Genomic DNA, 18,265 nt, shown 5'->3' with positions numbered 1-18,265 from the left:
CTTAGGCCTTCTCCACCTGGGAGAAGAGGAACTCTTGCACCCTGGAGATGAAGATTAATGTAGGAAATACTAGTCTCTCTTACTCTACACAATCCCTTCCTCTTTTTTTTCATCTCTCAACTCTACTTTCCCTCTCCCTGTCTATACTTCTTTCTTGCAACCACAAGGGGGATAAAGGGTGCAATGTAATGTACCCTGAATGTCCTACACATTTATAAGGCTTCAGCTGCACAGGCTTCTATTTGATTAATTATATACTATTTACACTTTCTTCATATCGTAAAATTTTATTCTATTTCTCTTTTTGTGAAGCTTTGTAGATGTCCTTGATTAAGGACAACTATGGCTTGTGCAGAAGCCACACTCAAAGGCATCAGTAAAAGGTATTTAAGCCAGAGGTAAAATCATTTTACCCACTGGGATCAAATATTTGGTTGAAATTTGGGTCTTACAGATAGTTTCTGCTGTAGGATAAAATACTGATGAAAATGGATATGTCTTTCTCGTTCTATTACAAATCATGTTTGGTTTCATTTTTTTTTTTCCCATTTCCAGTAAAAATGAAAGCACAGAAAAAAATTTGCTTGTCATTCCAAAGCCTAAGTCTCAGCCTAAAAGTCACTCTTAAACTTTTTGCAGGGTAAGCCTATCAGTGCTCAGCCCTCTAGTCCATTTTCCTTCTGCTTCATTTGTCTTAATTCTGCTTGCATCTCAGCACAGAGTTTGTTGTTGTAACAAACAATACTCTCAAAATCACACATTAGCATAGCTTATTTTTCTGTCCAGCTTGCATATACTTCTGCTTCTGACAGCAGGTCTTCTACCTAATTATTGCACGAAAAGTAACTCAAAGCAGAATACAGCAGTAAGGCTATACTTAACATGTATGAAGTTACATATGCTTTTTGTCTCATATGGACTTTCTAAGCCCTTTGAGCAGTAGAAATGCAATTTCTTCCATGTAAATCACTATGTAATACCTCCTCCATACTCCTACTGCAAGTAAATACAAGCTCTGATTTGCTTCTATTCTTTTTGGATAGATTAACCCACATAAAGAGGAATAGGCTTTTGACACAGTTAGGAGTGCTAACATCCTACACTAGTATTGGCCAAATTATCTGTTAAATATTTAATATTAACTTTTAAATTATATCCTTTTGCTACCTGTTCTCAAGTGGGGACATTTCTGGTCAGCAAAATTCAGCTTAATTTTGTGTAACTACACATTTATGAAAGCACTGGTAAAAAAATTAAACAGCTAATGTAGGTCTGTGGTTCATGCTTGTAGTTATGTATTTAACTAAGTAGTGCAATTTCCTATCGTTAATATTCATTTAGCTCTTTACAAATACCTTGTATCCATTAGAGATTTCCATGTAGCTGGCAGCAGCATGAGGTCTTTGTTTCCTTGTAAAGGTAATTATAGAATCATAGAATGGTTAGGGTAGGGAAGCACCTTAAGATTACCTAGTTCCAGCCCCCTGCCTTGGCCAGAGACACCTCCCACTAGAATAGGTTGCTCAAGACTCTGTCCAATCTGGCCTTGAAGTTCAGTGAGTAAATAGTCCAGATTGTAGTTTTTTTCTGTATAAAAATGCTACTTAGTCTTAGTGGTCAATGCTTTGAAAACATGATCATCCTTTTGCTGATTTATACGAGGAAACATAAAACTAGTGAAGGTAGCAGACTATTTTAATAGTACCTTAATATTAACAGCTTGTGTAGAAAAAATATAGAAAAAAGCAATATGGTAAAACATAAAAAAAAAAAAGTTGCTTAGTATTCTCATATGTTATGCTAATCAATGTGGAGTGCTCAGTTGAAATTTCATACTAGCCCTAGTGAGCATGTGTAATCTAAGGCAATTGCATATTGTCTGGATCCTTGATCTAATCCCACTGTCTTTAAGTCCATGGTGTTGACATCATGCGGTTTCTTTATTTGTTTACCTGCTAAAGGATGTTCTGGGTAAGGTTTTTAATTTTTAATTTTAATAAAGATTTTTAGTCCAAATTTATCTGAATAGACAGCCATCATGAAAATCATGGGAAGACTCTGGTTTTCACTTATCAGAGGATAAAAAAAATCAAAAAAAAAACCCACCCTGAATTTGTTATTCTTTCATTAGATTGCAAAAAATGGATGGTGTTAAGATTCTTGTTTATAGATCAAATTACTTTGCTCCTTGGTCCACTGTAGGCTTTCCTTGTGATCTTGGGAAGTCAACCTCTGTGCATATCTGTGTATTTTCATATGTGAAACATAGGCAATGCTTCTCTATCTCAAAAATTATCTTTGTGAGACATTTGTGAAAGCAGTGCCCAGATTCTGCAATAATGGGGGAGACAGTTAATGATTAAGATACAGTATAAAACATTTTTAAAGGTTTAGGTTCTCTAAGATCTACTCTGAGTTGGATTAAGTCTGATCATGCTTCCTCTACTCAGTGAACAAACAAAAGGATCTCAAAAGGGTGATTCATCTTATTTTATAATAAATCTCTAAACTAAGACAGAAAGAGTATACGTGGAAATGTCTGGGGGAAGGAATGAGTTGGTGAGTATAATGAGAACCTAGGGAACCAGTTGAGACTTAGGTTTCTGATTTTTAGATGTCTAAAGGTGAGATATTCAGATGTATAATTGACTGTTAAAACTGCTCTTTCAGAGTTCAGATTAGCTGATAATGCAGTACTCATAACCCTTATTCTGGTCTGTGGTTGCTTACTTCCTAAAAGATAGCATCCAGGGAACAAATATTAGAGAAGGTTTCATTTTAATTTTTCTTGTTACTTTTACTTGTGTGTCAAAGTGTGAAGTATGTAAAAGACCACTGGAAGATCTGAGAGCAGGAGACAGCATTTGGATTTACAGACAAACTGTGCATTGTGAGCCTTGCTATTCCAAAGTTAAAGGTAAGATGCAAGATGCATTATACTGAACATAGAACAAGAGTGTAGAGAAATTCATTCAAATAACTTCAATATATTACCACACAACTGTTGCTTTTGCTCATTTCTGTTCACTTAAACCTTTTCAAAGTATTTCATTCAGTAAGACTGAGTTAGGATGATATCCAACCCCAGGATCTAGACATAATAGTTATTCGGTACTTGTGAGGAAGATCTCTTAAGGTCTCATTGAAATCTGTAGAGTCCTGCCTCTGCTGTCAATGGAGACACCTGCAGTGAGTCAATGGCATCTTACCCAGGAAGTGACAAGAATAAATTGCAAGGCCACCTGAGAACCAGATTGTTCTACTGAAACAAATAAACCAGGGTTCAGAGGTATTTTCACCTAATGTAGTCATTGTGAACAACAAAGAGAAGATACAAAATCTATTAAATCATAATGAAAATAATCTACTGTGAGGACCATTCTTACTTTTGTGAGGAGCATAGTGAGTAAACAAATGTGCAAGGCACTGAAGAATGAAGCTTTTGTTTTATGAATTATTCTAGAAGTTGCTAGCTTTTAAGTCTTCTCTGTTCATGGCATTTATTAATTCATAACACTAAAAATCAGTACCTCTGTACCAAATAAAGACAAATGAAAATGTAGATGAAATGTTCGATAAGGTGGTGTTCACCAATGTACTTCTGAGATATGATCGTACTAACTAAAATTATATTAATTTGTTTTGTTAAAATACTTTGTGTTACTATGTCATTGCAAAATTTGATGGGAAGAGTGAATTTTGCAATTTATTCAATTATAAAATTAATAAGGCATTTTGACAGTTATTAAACTGTAGACAGACAGACCAAGTATCTGCATGTTAAGCATTTTAAAGTGACATACCCCATTTCAGAAATGACAAGGTGGGACTTCAGTAGATTTTATAAATAAAAAATAAATGAATTGATCTAAAAGTTTCCTCGTGTGACACTTAGAGAATACTGATTTGCTGGCATTTCTGATCAATCTTTTCTCTTTTGCAGAAAAGTGGATTTACTAATTTGACATACAGCGTGATAAAGAAGTTCCACTAGTGTTTAGTTAAGTGTATTGCCCTGTTAATTCAAACCACTATGGAAAATGATTATTTTTTACTGCTAGGAACAAATACTTTAAATGCAGTCCCACTGCATGGTTCCCAAAGGAATCAAGTGCTTGAGAATTTAGGTGGTTTTTTTAATACATACATTCCAGGAAGCAAAACAAGATACTGTTCAATATATTTATCAGATTTGTGAAACTACATGGAAAACTAATAATAATTTATTAAAATTTTCTGAATGGCAGGATATACCTACACATACGTTTTGAAGGGGCTGTATTCTTTTTACTGAAAACACATCTCCTCAAAGACCTGTTACCTTTATATAGCATGTATAGGATTAATCCCATCAAAGATTAATCATTTAGAAGTCAGCTATTCAGTTTAAACTACTGTTTTAACACAGAGTGAGGTGGGTTCACTCTGTGCCTTTCAGGAGAGACATCAGTCTGCAGAGGAAGATTATTCCCAACTAACTTAAATGATAACTTTACAATGGAACGAATCATCTTTGGAAAATGCATCTCTGTTACTGGAGAGGAATTCCAGACAAAAAATGCTAGAGGGTTTCAATTAGAAGTATCCCACCCCCCTGTGTGTAATTCTGGTAACTATTGTATACCCTTTTTTTTTTTTTTTTTAAGAAGTGCACACTCAGTAGCTGCCATGAAATTATGAAATACATACTTTGCATGCCACTATGTTGTATTTATCTTTCCTACCTTATTAAGCGCAATACCTAAACACCTTGGATGGATTCATCTCACTTAAATTTAAACATCTATACTGCAGACATTGAAGTTACTTGTTCTATTCTGTCTTTATACTCATATAGAGAAGTAGACATTTTTAGGAAGTGATTCAATTGGTCAGATTGCAAACATCTAGTATACCATGATGTTAACCATGCTCTGAATGTATGTTTTACTTTCCATGGTTTGCAACGGAACCTGGAGTGAATAGCTCAAATTTCTAGACATTTACATTAGGCCAGATAAACTCCTTCCTTTGAGACTACAGTGAAAGCACTGGGTTTTTTCCTTTTGAAGAGAATATGTTCGTTAAGGTATAGAAACTGGAAAAAGAGCTCATCCTTTGTTATAATGTTTCTGCAACACTCAATAATTACCTGCCTATTTGTTTAAAATAATAAATAATTCAGTCATTTGCTAGACAAACAAAGGTGTCAACTACTAGTCTCTGCCATGAGATGTTCCAGATCATGGTTATTCAGAACTGACTTTCACCACCTACATCTCAACTTAAAAGGACTTACTGGATATGACCATTACAGACCTAGAGCGCTCGGAGGCTGCTGGACCTTAGCAAAAGCTTAGAAGGGCAAAAAGTGCCAAAGCCATAGATTAATATTAGTCTGCTGAATGGCTGCCCCAGACAAAATTTCTCTCCTCATCTGCACATTCAGTAGTGGAGACAGGAGGTATGGATGTCTGTGTAATTTATACAATTGGGTCTGCAGCTGAATAATGATGTAATCTGTCTTGCCTGGCTTGAAGGATGTTCAGACTGATACGTAAAGGACCCATGAAACAGTAGATAGTTTGTTTTGTTAATTTTATTAAAATTTCTTATTAATTAATGGCAGTAGCTTTAATAAACCTGTTATAGAAATTTTTTTTCTGGTGTGTCTCTTGCTGATGGCATATTCTAATTAAACTATACTTGTTATTACCCTGTGCTTCACCAGGAAACAATGAGACTTGCAAAACAGGTGGAGAAAAGTAGTGGTGAAATTTTAATGTTGGGGTCAGAGATTTGGCCTTGTTCAGAGGCCAATATTTATTGCTAAGGCTGTTACAGTGAAAGATGTTAGATGTTCATTTGAGCCAGATCATTAGAATCCAGGACTTCCTAGCATTTGAGAGGATTAGAGATTTCAGTTCATTCCATTAGAGACCAGGAGCAAAGTCTGTATCCAAAAATCTGCTACTTAAATGCTTACAGAGAGAGAAGCTGCAATAAGAAACAATAAATAATAATTCCATGCTTGTTAATTCATACTTGCTGAACAACCCTGGTAATTTTGCCATGTGGTTTTTTGTTATTTTTTATTATATGTTGTAAGTTTGCTGAAAAGAAACACCGGGTTTGTGATGCTTCATATTTACCATATAAAAGCCAGCATGGCAGTAGTCATTAAAAAAAATCATATTAACATCTCAATACCAATGTATCAAAACTGAATTGTTTTTTTTCCTTTTTGCATATCATTAGCATGTGGTGTTTTATTTCTCTTTGACTAGTGCTTCCATGAAACAATCCAAATGAACAGTTTGCTGGCAGCTGTTTTAATGAACGTGTTATCTTCAATAATGCATTAAATTAGACTGAAAAGCTCTATTGAGAGATGATGTACTAAATTATGTGGGGGTTTTGATTCATCAGGCCCATTTTTTCAGTGTGTAATGGATACTTTATCTTATGAAGCTGGGGCATAGCTCTACAGGGGGCAGAATCAAGCAATAAGAGGAAAGGAGTGAAATAATGCATGTAATATATATTGATGTATTTAAATATGTAGATTACTTCAAAGCTACTGATACTTACATCCTTTTCCTCTTAAGCATCTCTCTGAGTTTGACAAGACATGTTCTTTGTTACTTTGTAGAGCCCCCTTAGCTATGCTTGTAAAGAGCTGGTCAGCATCAAAGAGGCCTTGCTTTTATCCAGAGGTCAGCTCTATTCCCCACTCCTTGCTATGGAGATGTGTGTTGTGTTGGGGTTGTTTCATGCGTTCAGTTTACTTACTCAGAACTCTGCTACTCCAGTTGCTTTCCTTGACACTTTAACATAATCCTGTTGTTTAGGATGAAAAGTATCCACTTTCCTGGTTGGTTTTGCTTTCTGATCATACTTGCATGTTGCTCATTGTAGCTACTCTGTTACACTGAGAGGTGTTTTTAACTTCCAGTCAGGTTGGTGTCAAACTGCAAGGGAGAAATGTAGCTTCCTTTTTTTCCATCTGCTGCACCAAACCACCTCATTTTTCTTCAAGCAGTGTAACAGTAGAGACATCCTTCATTCCATAAAGACAAAGGATAAAGACACTTAATACTCAGGTAGTTTTGATACTCAGGTAGTGCCCAAGTCTGAAACTGTTGACCAAAATAGCTGTTTAGCTTCTTAACGGATGCAGAAACACTGAGGTCTTAAACCCATTTTTCCTTCTTTTACTTCAAAGGCCTACTGTCCTGTTTTCTGTTTTGCCTGATTTAAGCAATGCAGCTCTCATCTCCTGCATCAGTAAAACTGGGACTTAGAAACATACCTTGCATTTCAGGGAGAATAGCCTGCAGATATTCTCAAAACGTGTTTGGCACACTGTGCTGAGATCCAACCTCCACAAAAATCTCCTGATAATTACTGCTTTTTAAAATCAGGGGGGTGCTGTTCTCCTCTTTGAGCAGATCACTGGCCCAGAAAGTGGGAGGGTCAAGTTCTATTTCTCCCCCATCTTACCTCTATTTTAACCAAGTCATGTAACACAGTGGAACAGGCTAGTGTATGGAATAAACCAGGTGTTGTTGCCATGTTCCCTGATATGGGTAGAGGGTGGATCCTTATGGCCCATGGCCTGCAGGATAGCTGCATTGCGTACACAATCACTAGGTGCCTACTGACCCCTCAGGAATCACTGCTGAACAGAAAATGTAGAGACAGTCCTGAGAGCAGAGACCAGATCCTGGAATTTCTCCATCTCATCTAAGTAGCCTAATTCATAATTAAAAGCAGTCTGAATGATCCTCTGTTTATCTCTGTTAATGTTGTGCTCCTTTCTAGCAACGTTAGAGGAGTTGTCTGCACTCAGATTTAGATGGTGTAGGATGCTGAGAGAGTGGAAGTTTTGGGGTTTTCATCCGAGATTACTAGAAATGTTTTCATATGATCACTTCTAAGCTTTACTATCTTATTTGCCTTTCCAGTATCTGAGCTCTTTTGGACAGGAACAAACTCCTTGTTTGTGCAGCACCCAGCACAGCAGTGGCCTCTGGGTGGTACTGCTGCACCTGTGTAAATGGCTCAAGAAAAAATCAGATTTCACTCCCATTCCAAGCAAGCTATTTGTAAACATATTATTCTTCATGGAGTTTTTATAACTGTGTCAGTTATAAATTGACAGCTATAATCTCTCAGCCTGTGCCAAGACTTAAAATTGGTTGGTTTTGTCCTGTTAGAGTCAATATATGAGCATGATCATGCCAAAAGCACTTGTCTGAGACTTGGCATTGCTGTGCAGTCATCAGACATCTGTTTAGGAAGCTTAGACAGCTATTGTGGTGAGAGCAATGTGCAGCCAACATTTTAAAACTACCTACTCAGGAAAACAACATTAAAAAAAAAAAAAAAAGGAAAATAGAGGAAAAAGAAACAATCACTTCTGGAAAGAAAAGCCAATCTTTTTCTGGCATCCAAGCCATTTTTCCAAATGGGGGAGGGGAGTGGGTGTGGAAATAGTGTTCACATGTCAAAATACCCAAAAGAAGCAGAAAAAGGAGAAATGATTAAGAAGATGAAAACATTATGCAAAGAAGCCGATTAAGGACAAGTAGAATCAGTGATTTTGAAAACTGGGGATAGGAATTTAAAATGTAATAGTGTGGCCGTAAACAATGGTGACATTGAAATCGATAGCCAGACTTAACTGTAAGACGAATATGCCAGAAAATGTTGGTCTACTTTCATATCTTCTAGCTCCTCTAGGGAGTTTCCACTCCTGGAGCTTTGAATTATATTATCTCCATACGTAGTTCGAATCTCGGAATTAAGAATGAGAACCCAACTTACCATACTTGTAGCATTTTGATTGCATTAAAAATACTATTCTTTGGAAAATCTATAGAATTGTATGACAATGCATCTGAACATTGGTCTTATCTGTTTATATAATTGATAATGCATTTGAGCATTGCTTTTATAAATTTACCAAAGTAATATATAAGTAGAAGAAACAGAAAAGCCTTTTGTAGCAAAATTCCAGTTTTCTTACCACAAACTTCTCTGTGGGAGCAAGCGTACCAGTTTTGACATGAATGACATCTGTGGAAAGCTAAAGGAGGAAAGCAAGGAAGAAAGCGGTATTTTTTCTGCCTCTTCTCATCTAGTGTGAGACATCCGCTATACTCAGTCAGAGAAGAGAACATGCATCAAGAACTCTGATTTCTAATTTTTACTCAGAGATCACCACAACTCTTTAAAAACTTCCCCTCCTTCTAATTCAGAATCAGGATCTTCTCAGTAGGAACATACATGAAACAGGGGAGCGGAGAGAGCAGGGACATTGCTTCCCATAACGAAACTGGAACGCAAGGAAAAGATCTAGATAAGAAGAATATTTAGTAATACCACAATTCATACACCCTTCATCAATCTAGAGAGTGTACTCAATAAATGCCTTTGCTGCACCACATTTCTTCTACTTACAGATTGTCCCAGAAATGGCTGATTATAAAGCAGCTCTCCCCCAGCCTTAGAGGTGTGTCTGCCATTGAACAAAAGGGACCCAGGGATGGAAAAACTTATAGATCCATCACTACCTGCACCCAGGAGACCTCGCATGGCAGGAGGAATGGCAAAGGTTTTTATGCTGATCTCATGATCTGCGGCAGGAAAGATTTCAAGTCTTTTGCACATTACATAGTATATGGAAGAGAGGGTCTGGAAGACAAGTTTAGATTTAGGCTTTCTAACGGTACCTAAATTCCTTTCTAGGTATCTTTGGCACTTATTGGATCTTTTCTGATTGAGTGTGTGACTGAGTGTGATTGTGCAAGGATAGGCTTTTGAATAATAGGTTAATTTTTAGATCCTATGATGGGAAAAACAAATCATAAAAATAAATTACATGGACATTTCTGGATATTCAGCAAAGAGTTTTGTTTGATCAAACTGAACTTGGATAAAAGTTCAGGTACTTATTTTTTTAAATCATTCCCTATCTGGAAATTTAGCACAACCACTTTGACACAAGAAAAACCATCCAAGAAACTGCAAACTTTCCATGCTGTCGTGGTTTAAACCGAACCAGACAACTCATTCACTCACTTCCCCCCTTCTTGCCCTCCCCCTACTCCTGGAGGGAGAGTCGAAAAGAAGCAACCCCCACAGGTTGAGATAAGAACAGTTTAATAACTAAGGTATAACACAAATCACTACTGCTACCACCAATGATAATAATGATAAAGGAAATAACAAGGGAAGAGAATACAACACCTCACCACCAGCCAACCAATAACTTGCCCCCCCCAGCCCGACCAAGCACCCACTGATACCTCCTCCAACCCTGCAGACTCCCAGCCCTTCCGGCTAACTCCCAGTTACATCCTGGGCATGACGTGCTGTGGTATGGAATACCTCTTTGGTCAGTTTGGGTCAGGTGTCCTGTCTCTGCTTCCTCCCGGCTTCCCCTCCTCCCTGGCAGAGCATGAGGCTCACAAAGTCCTTGGCCAAACCAAAACATCATTGTTATCGGCTCTGTTCTCAGGCCGAAAGTCAAAACACAGCACTGCACCAGCTACCAAGAAGGAGAAACATGACTGCTACTGCTGAACCCAGGACACATGCTTTTTCGACATGGTAGCAGTACTGCTCAGATGCGCCTTCACAAAAAACACATTTACTGCTGGACCGAGGGGGGGGTTGTAATATTTATTTTTTCACTAAATATCTCACATAACCAGTGCTAAGAATCTGGCTATTAATTTTTTTTACATGGTAACTTCTAAACCATTTTACATTACCATAAGGCATTCAGCCTTGGCCTGTACTTACTAAAATTTTGCAAACAATAAAAATCACTTAGTTATCTGTACGATGGATTGCAAATGGATAGTAATTTGGATAGTAACAATAGCAATTTTTTCCCACTATGTTGCAAAGCTGCTGAATTTCCTGAACCTGCTTCTCCAAGCACATGCAGATAGAAGATGAAAAAAAAAAAAAAGGAAAGAAAAAGATCAGAATTTGTTGAACTCTCCAGTATAATCATGTCGGCACGAAATAAGGCATTTTTCCTGTATCAACTGCCACTGTTCCCTGGAGACAAATCAAGCTGAAATCTGGATTCCTGGCAAAATGTGTGCCATGGATTTTTAGCCTCCTGGAGAGAAGCTGCTATTTCAAAAACTTTACTCTAACATTAACAGGTCATTTATTAACAACCTTGAACTTCACATCTCCCCCTCCACCTTCTCCTTCTTATTCATCAGCAGTAAGCTTCTGTGAACCAAATTATACTCTCCAGTATACTCGTATACTGGAGTATACTGGAGGCAATGCAAATGCTTAAGCTTCTTTTAAATCATAATTAGTCTTTGCTCTTGATGAAGACTCACTAGAATGAAACAGGCCATCCTGATTTGTAAGATTCAGGTTGATGCTTTCTGTCTATAAGGAAGGGAAAGGATTAATGCATTTGAAAGCCAGAGTTATTTGATACAGAATTGATGAGTCAAAATAAAATAAAAATGCATTGGATTAGAGCTGCCAAGGATAGTTATGCCTAGATTGATCTACAAACTAGCAGACCCTAATCTTAACGCATGGGCAATATCTTTGGATACCATAAATGCTGATTTTCTGGAGCAACTGGGACTTACTGAAAATGACACAATTTTGGATTCGATCTTATAGAAAAATCCATCCTAATGGTGATTACAATGTACTTCAATTTAATATTAATTCAATAAGGAAAAAGTCAGAAGGAATAATGGTAGTTTAAAACAAGAAACTATATGAAAAAGAAAAAGTCAATTAACAGGAAATTAGCAACAGCTAGGAAGTCAAAATGTTTGCAAGAGACATGGAGAATGAAAAATCCTTGCTGTAACTCCAGGAAAATGTTTAATTGCTCAAATATTTCAGAGCAAATTTATAAATTTAGGAAAAACAAATTGCTAGGACCTGGTAGTATCTATGCAAAAACCCTACAGCAGCTCACATGTGACATTGTTGAACTTCTCACAGAGATCTACCCTATCGCTCAAAGCAGGCTTGGCGCCAAACAAACTGGAAACATCAGCTGGGACATCAGTTTTGAAAAACATGAAAGCTGCTCTGGGGAGCTACGTTTCAGTTAGTCTGATTTTCTATCAATCAGGCCAATTTGTACAAATTATAATACATAACAGAATACAGAGGCATCTGGATAGGTAGCATATGTTGGAGGACAGTCCACACAGCTTTTTTAAAGCAAGGTATGCTCATGAATATATGAATGTTTTGGAAGGAACCAGTAAGATTGGGGTTACGCTGTTTTCTTTATCTGAGTATATTTGGATTTACAAGAATTTTTTGACACAGTCTTTCCCTAAGTTATGACAATATGGAGTATTAACAGAAAGGAAACAATGAGTCAGAAAATTCAGGTTTCATTATGGAGGGAGATAGGAAACAATGGGAGGTTCAGCCCAACTTCCTTGGGGGCAAGGTTATATGAATTAGGGCTTGTCAGCCTGGAAGAGAAGTAAAGGAGTTTTATATAGTCATGAATGACAAAGAGAAGCTGAATAGAGAATGATTAATCATTCTGTCTTTCCCAGAAAACCAGAATGAAGGGACACCCAATTAAATTACTAGGCAGCAGATTTAAAATAGATAATAGGAAGCAGTTTTTCTTACAATACATAATTAAATCGTAGCACTAATTGCCACAGGGTTTTGTAGAGTCCCAATGTTTAAATGGTTTAAAAATGGGGCTCGGCAAACGCAGTATTATTACACATTGGTGGCTATCAAAAATAAATGGCCCAGATGTCCCAGTTCGTGAACTTCAGAAAGCTGGAGAAAATCCCCAATATTTTTCTTGTTTCTCATATATTTTCCTTATGAAGCTACTATCAGCCTTTGTTAAAGATAGCATACTGTATTAGATGAACTTCTGCTGGCACGGTAGTGGCTCTATTTTTATAAAACTACATTCACAGTCATTTTTCAGACTGGCACTGCGCTTTAAAATAATCTCACCAGACTTGAGTTTACCGTCCATGCTCTGACCTTATTGTAACCCATCTTTTGTACAGCCCAGACTGGATTATTGCAATTAATTCTTTACTGGCTTGCCTGAAAGGCAGGTCCAGCCTGCAGCTATTGCAGCATAAAGCAACAGGCTTATTATCAGAGAAGAGCAGATGGGATTTGTAGACTTCCTGCTTCTTTGTTCTCTGCATTGGGAGCCTATTAGTAACTATACTGATTCAGAAATTTCTACTAATACATATCATGTAAGTAGCATCCTGTATATGGCTTAAACCAGTAAAGATCTACTAATTTCTCCGGTCCAGGAATAACAGGTTTCATGGGCACATTAGGATGTTTGGGGTTGGTGTTAAACAGATTTTATCAATGCCTTAAAAAAATAAATTGAACCATCAAGCCTTTGCTGTGGTTTGTAAAGAGCTTATGAAGTTCTGGGTTGATCCAACTCATCAGGCAGTGTTGGGATACTGAATAGAGCTCATTAACAATTCATTAATAATGTCAGCATTGGGAGGAGAATAATTTGTGTTTCTTCAAACTGGTGTCTGCACTAGTTTTTTTTTAACCATGCAATATCCTGACCACACCATTCTGGCAATTGAAAAAAATCAGATGATACCCATTTCTTGGTTTGCTTGTTTTTTTTTGTTTTTTGTTTTTTTTTTGTTGTTGTTTTTTTGTTGTTTTTTTTTTGTTTGCCCACGAAATAACTCTGCTTGCCTGGTTCAAAGAGAAAAAGTAATTCCTCCATTTTGAATTTCTTTTGAGTATTTCCTCCGCCTCCTTGCAACATGCAGCACTGATATTGTCATAAACTTCTTCTTGGCTTTTTTTTTTCATTGTATATTACTGATGTCTAATAAGCTTATTATTACATGTGCTGCTTATAATTTGTATCCCTTTACAATCTTACTGGATTAGTTTATGCATTTCTAAGAATTAAGGCGAGTATCACTATTAATGATAACAGCCCACTTTTGCCTGGGGCTAAAGATGTACAAACTCAATTCTTACTTTCACTTATGGGAATAAAGATTACAACTATCTGTAGTAGTGAAAACAGATTATGTTACTCACTCTGATGACACACAGTAGAATTGAGGTATCGTGGTTTAACCCCATCTGGCAACAAAGCCCACAGAGCTGCTTGCTCATATATTGGAATGGGGGAGAGAATCAGAAGAGTAAAAGTATGAAAACCTGTGGATTGAGATAAAGTCAGTTTAATGGGGAAAACAAACACCATACACACCACCACAGCAAAACAAAGAACCACTTCCCATGGGCAGGCAGGTGTTCAGCCATCTCCAGGAAAGCAGGGGTCCATCATGCATAATGGTTGCTTGGGAAGACAAACGCCATTGCTCCAAACGTCCCTCACATCCTTCTTCTTCCCCCAGCTTTACATGCTGAGCATAACGCTCTATGGTATGGAATATCCTGTTGGTCAGTTGGGGTCAGCTGTCCTGGCTGTGTCCCCTCCCAACTTCTTGTGCACCCCTACCCTACTCTCTGGTGGGGTGGAGTGAGGAGCAGAAAATACCTTGACTCTGTGTAAGCACTGCTCAGCAGTAACTATAACATTACTGTGTTATCAGGTTTCCAGCACTAATACACAATAGTTACATACCGGCTACTATGAAGAAAATTAACCCAGCCAAATCCAGCATGTGGGGCCAGACGGTTTTTATATTCTCAACATTTTTCTATTCCTTTCTTCCAAACGGACAGAGGAGATGCAACAAAACCTCTGGATTAAGCACTATTTGGTTGATACTGTAGTACACTGCTGGATGTGCTTAATCTCTTCAGTGACAGAAGTTGCATTATCTGGAAGTCAGCACTCTGTGCCCTGCTCAATCTTCCTTTCCAGTCATTCCTGTAGTACCAGTTATTATTATTTGCAATGTGAGAACACTTAAAAGACTGACAAACAACAGTGTCATCATCCTGTGCATGTGCAGAAGAAAGGTTCCAAACTATAAACAAGACAGAAAACTGTGACAAGCTGGATGACTTCAAAGTTGATTTATACTCCAAAGAGAGAATTCGTGTTTGTTCCTCCTTACACCAGAAACCTGAGACAATGACGAAGCACAGTGAAGGCAGTGGTGGCTGTTGTTTCTACTACTCTGCCTAAAGCTGATGCTCGTGAACTGGGCAGCAACAAACTGATAGCTATTATTAGTGGGTGGTGGTTGGCTGAGCAGCTTACATGCCTCATGGAGATTTTTTCCCTATTTTATATCAGAGCATTAGGAGGCTTCAGGACAGTAACTTAAACAGGTTGTGGCCTGTAGCTGTAGCTAGGGGAAATGAACCCAGCAAGGGTTGTGTGATGGCTGAACTGCCTCGGGCAACACTGAATCTTTCCTCACCTGCTGGGTGAGAGGAAGGGACATAAACAATGGCTTCTGAATACTGAGAAATGAAGGACAGTGTAAAAACACTAGCATGAGGGAAGGTCATTCTTCTCCCTCCCAAAGACTTGGAACATGACAAACCCATCCGTGTACCTGGACTATGTGACAAATTTCAGTATGAGGGCATCTCACAGGTCATGGAATCAGAATGGTTTGTGTCAGAAGATCATCTAGTTCCAATCCCCCTCCCATGGGCAGGAACACCTTTCACTAGACTAGGTTGCCCCATCCAACCTCACCTTGAACACCAGCAGGTATGGGGCATCCACAACTTCTCTGGGCAACCTGTTCCAGTGTTTTGACACCATTACAGTGAAGAATTTCTTCCTAACACCTAATCTAAATTTCCCCTCTTCCAGTTTAAAGCCATGCCCCCTTGTCCCATCACTACACATCCTTGTAAAAAAATTCCTCATACACATAAATAATCGCGTAGTTTTCTGCTGTGCTTGGCTCAGTCCTGGCTTCACCAGCTTCAAAAATACATTGCTTTCCCCGCTAAGAATCAAAACTCCTAGAATCAGTACGTTTCAAGCCCCTGAACGTCTGCTTTTGGCCGAATTCGTTCCTTTCAAGCCCAACAAAGCCTCTATTTGTGATTCCCATTCCCATCACACTTCCAATCTGCATAATCACAACCCTGGCACCACCAGGCTCTAATTACGCGGCTCACGGGAGGAGCAGCTCCCTGGGCCAGCTCCAGCGCGCAGGCGGGGTCCGGGGACGGCACCTTTGTTTAATGACGGGGGTTGAGCCGGTCCCGGGGGTGCCCGCGGAGCTCCCTAGGGAGGCGGCCCCGCCGTCCTTCCCCCGGGCCGATGGAGAGGGAGCCGGGCGCCTCTTTGTTCCCGCCGCGTGCGTGTGCGCGGCGCTCGGGCTGCCCGAGTGGGAGGGGATGAGGGGATCCCACCCGCGTCCTCGCCGCCACTGACGGCAGGCGCAGGAGCTGCAGCGGAGCGGAGTGGGTCGGGTCGGATAGGGCAGCACAGCGCCGGGCAGGGCCCCCAGCGCGGCGACTCCAGGCGCTCCCGCCGCCCGCAGGGGCCGGGAGCTGCCCTCCGGCGGCGCGGCGGAGCAGGTGCCGGTAGCGGTGGTGCCGGCGGCAGGATGGAGGCTGCCTTGCTGAAGCCGGCGATGATGGCGGAGGTGAAAGGGAGCGGCGCGGGATCCGCCGTCAGCGCCGAGCTGGAGGTGAAGAAGCTGCAGGAGCTGGTGCGGAAGCTGGAGAAGCAAAACGAGCAGCTCCGCAGCCGCGCTGCCGCCGCCGCCGCAGTCGCGGTCGCCACCGGCCCGCCTAGCCCGCACCTGCTGCGGGCCCCCGGCGGGCTGCGCCCTGCCAGTCCTCCCTCGGCGGCGGGCGGCGGGGCTGCGCCGTGCCTGCCCGGGCCGGTGCCCACCCTGCTGTGCGCCGCCGTGCTGGGCCCGCCGGAGCCGCTCGCCTATTTCAAGCCCACGCTCGGCCTGCCCGCGGCCGGCGGCGGGGGACAGGACACTGGCGGTGGTCCGGGGTCGGCGGCGGTGGCCGCCACCACGGTGCTGGACGAGGTGGCGGTGCTGGAGCTGGAGGACAGCTGCTGCGGACAGGACGAGGATACATGGTACATGCGGCGCGCCCCGCCTGCGCACCTCGGACCCCGGCCGGAGTCCCCGCGGGCGCTCCCCAGGCTCCGCTTAGCGTTAGCCCCCAGATAATCCACCCGATCTCCTTCTGCTTAAACTTAAATCTGTCTTTTTTCCCCCCTAAAACATGTCATCAGTGCGGTACCCCCCTCGCGGGAGGGGCCCGTGTCCGTGATGAGGTTCAGGTTGGGCGTTTGCCGCCCGGTCTCGCTCTCGGTAGGGGATCTGTGTTTGTTCCCCACTTCGAGGAAGATCGCTTTTCTATAATTTCAGATCTCAGCCTAGTTTCAGCCTCCTGTTTACATAAGGAATGAAAAATACAGGAATTATTCTGGGAAAGCCTTTATCAGAGCAGTGGCTGCCTCCCCATCCTAAAATCTGCTCAGTTGTCTCCTGTCTTCAGGGATTTGGGAGGGCTTTTGTCTTTTAGACATTGATCTAATGGTTGGTTGTGTATCTCAGACGCCCATGTGGCTCCAAAAGGCTCGGCTGGGTGCTAGGAAATTGAATTAAGCAGAAATGAATGGCAAATGAATGAAAAGGAAAATAAAATCGACCTAGAGGAATGATTGGGCTCTCTTGAAAACTATATAGAGGGGGAAGTTATAGACTGGAGAACAAAATAAACCTGGTGCCTCGAGACTTGTCAGCAACATGGACAAACATTGTAGGGACACTGCTGGAATGCTGTGGAAATCGTTGGCTGTGTAACCATGTTAAACATAATTGGTGCTCAGTTATTCTAAAGTGTCAGTTATAAATTATGGATAAGCTATAGTTAAAGAACTGTTTTAAGGATCTGTCGAAGCTTTAAGGCAGGTTATGTGGTTAGTTTTCAAATCAAGCTGAAATTCATGTCATCTGGAAATAAAATACAGTGTAAGGCTTCTGAGATGCATTTGGCATCCTTATTTTCAGTAGAAGAGAAAGGATTTAAAAATTAAGCTAAATAGCATAAATATTTCTTGAATGCTCGTGGTCTGTACTTCACAATACAAATAATACCTTGCTGCAGCTTTGGAAAATTGCTTTTGAGAATCATCAACAAGTATGGAAATTTGTGCCATTGTTGATTCATTGTGCATAGTCTGCACAGGGCTGTTCTGGGGTTGTAAATCCAGACTCGAACCAAATTTTACATCAGCCCTAACCCATAACTTTCCTTTGCATTAAGAAATATCAAACTTGTTTGGTCCTGTCCTGTTAAACAAAATGTTTTCCCTGTT

At 40.3% G+C, this 18,265-nt stretch overlaps 2 protein-coding genes across 7 annotated transcripts in view; both read left to right on the top strand.

The window, feature by feature from the left end:
* The window catches only part of SCEL (sciellin), a 61,944-nt gene extending 57,317 nt beyond the window's left edge, over positions 1–4,627 (top strand). The window contains exons 15-16 of one of the 5 annotated variants that reach the window (XM_061445246.1): positions 2,815–2,917; positions 3,944–4,627. In XM_061445246.1, the coding sequence (XP_061301230.1) occupies positions 2,815–2,917; positions 3,944–3,960 (120 nt within the window). In that variant the 3' untranslated portion in view covers positions 3,961–4,627. The remainder of the gene's footprint in view (positions 1–2,814; positions 2,918–3,943) is intronic. The other 4 variants (XM_061445245.1, XM_061445244.1, XM_061445243.1 and 1 more) reach the window with 4 other exon arrangements.
* Positions 4,628–16,205: 11,578 nt separating this feature from the next.
* SLAIN1 (SLAIN motif family member 1) overlaps positions 16,206–18,265 on the top strand; it is a 49,667-nt gene continuing 47,607 nt past the window's right edge. The window contains exon 1 of one of the 2 annotated variants that reach the window (XM_061445240.1): positions 16,206–17,017. In XM_061445240.1, the coding sequence (XP_061301224.1) occupies positions 16,527–17,017 (491 nt within the window). In that variant the 5' untranslated portion in view covers positions 16,206–16,526. The remainder of the gene's footprint in view (positions 17,018–18,265) is intronic. The other variant, XM_061445241.1, reaches the window with a different exon arrangement.

This window comes from Pezoporus flaviventris, unplaced genomic scaffold (genome assembly GCF_033815535.1).
Source record: "Pezoporus flaviventris isolate CSIRO_AGI_PZ_B2104156 unplaced genomic scaffold, CSIRO_AGI_Pfla_v1 ptg000003l, whole genome shotgun sequence".
NCBI classification, from domain to species: Eukaryota; Metazoa; Chordata; class Aves; order Psittaciformes; family Psittacidae; genus Pezoporus; species Pezoporus flaviventris.
The sequence above is the reverse complement of the archived record's forward strand: the minus strand, read 5'-3'. Positions and strand labels throughout refer to the sequence as shown.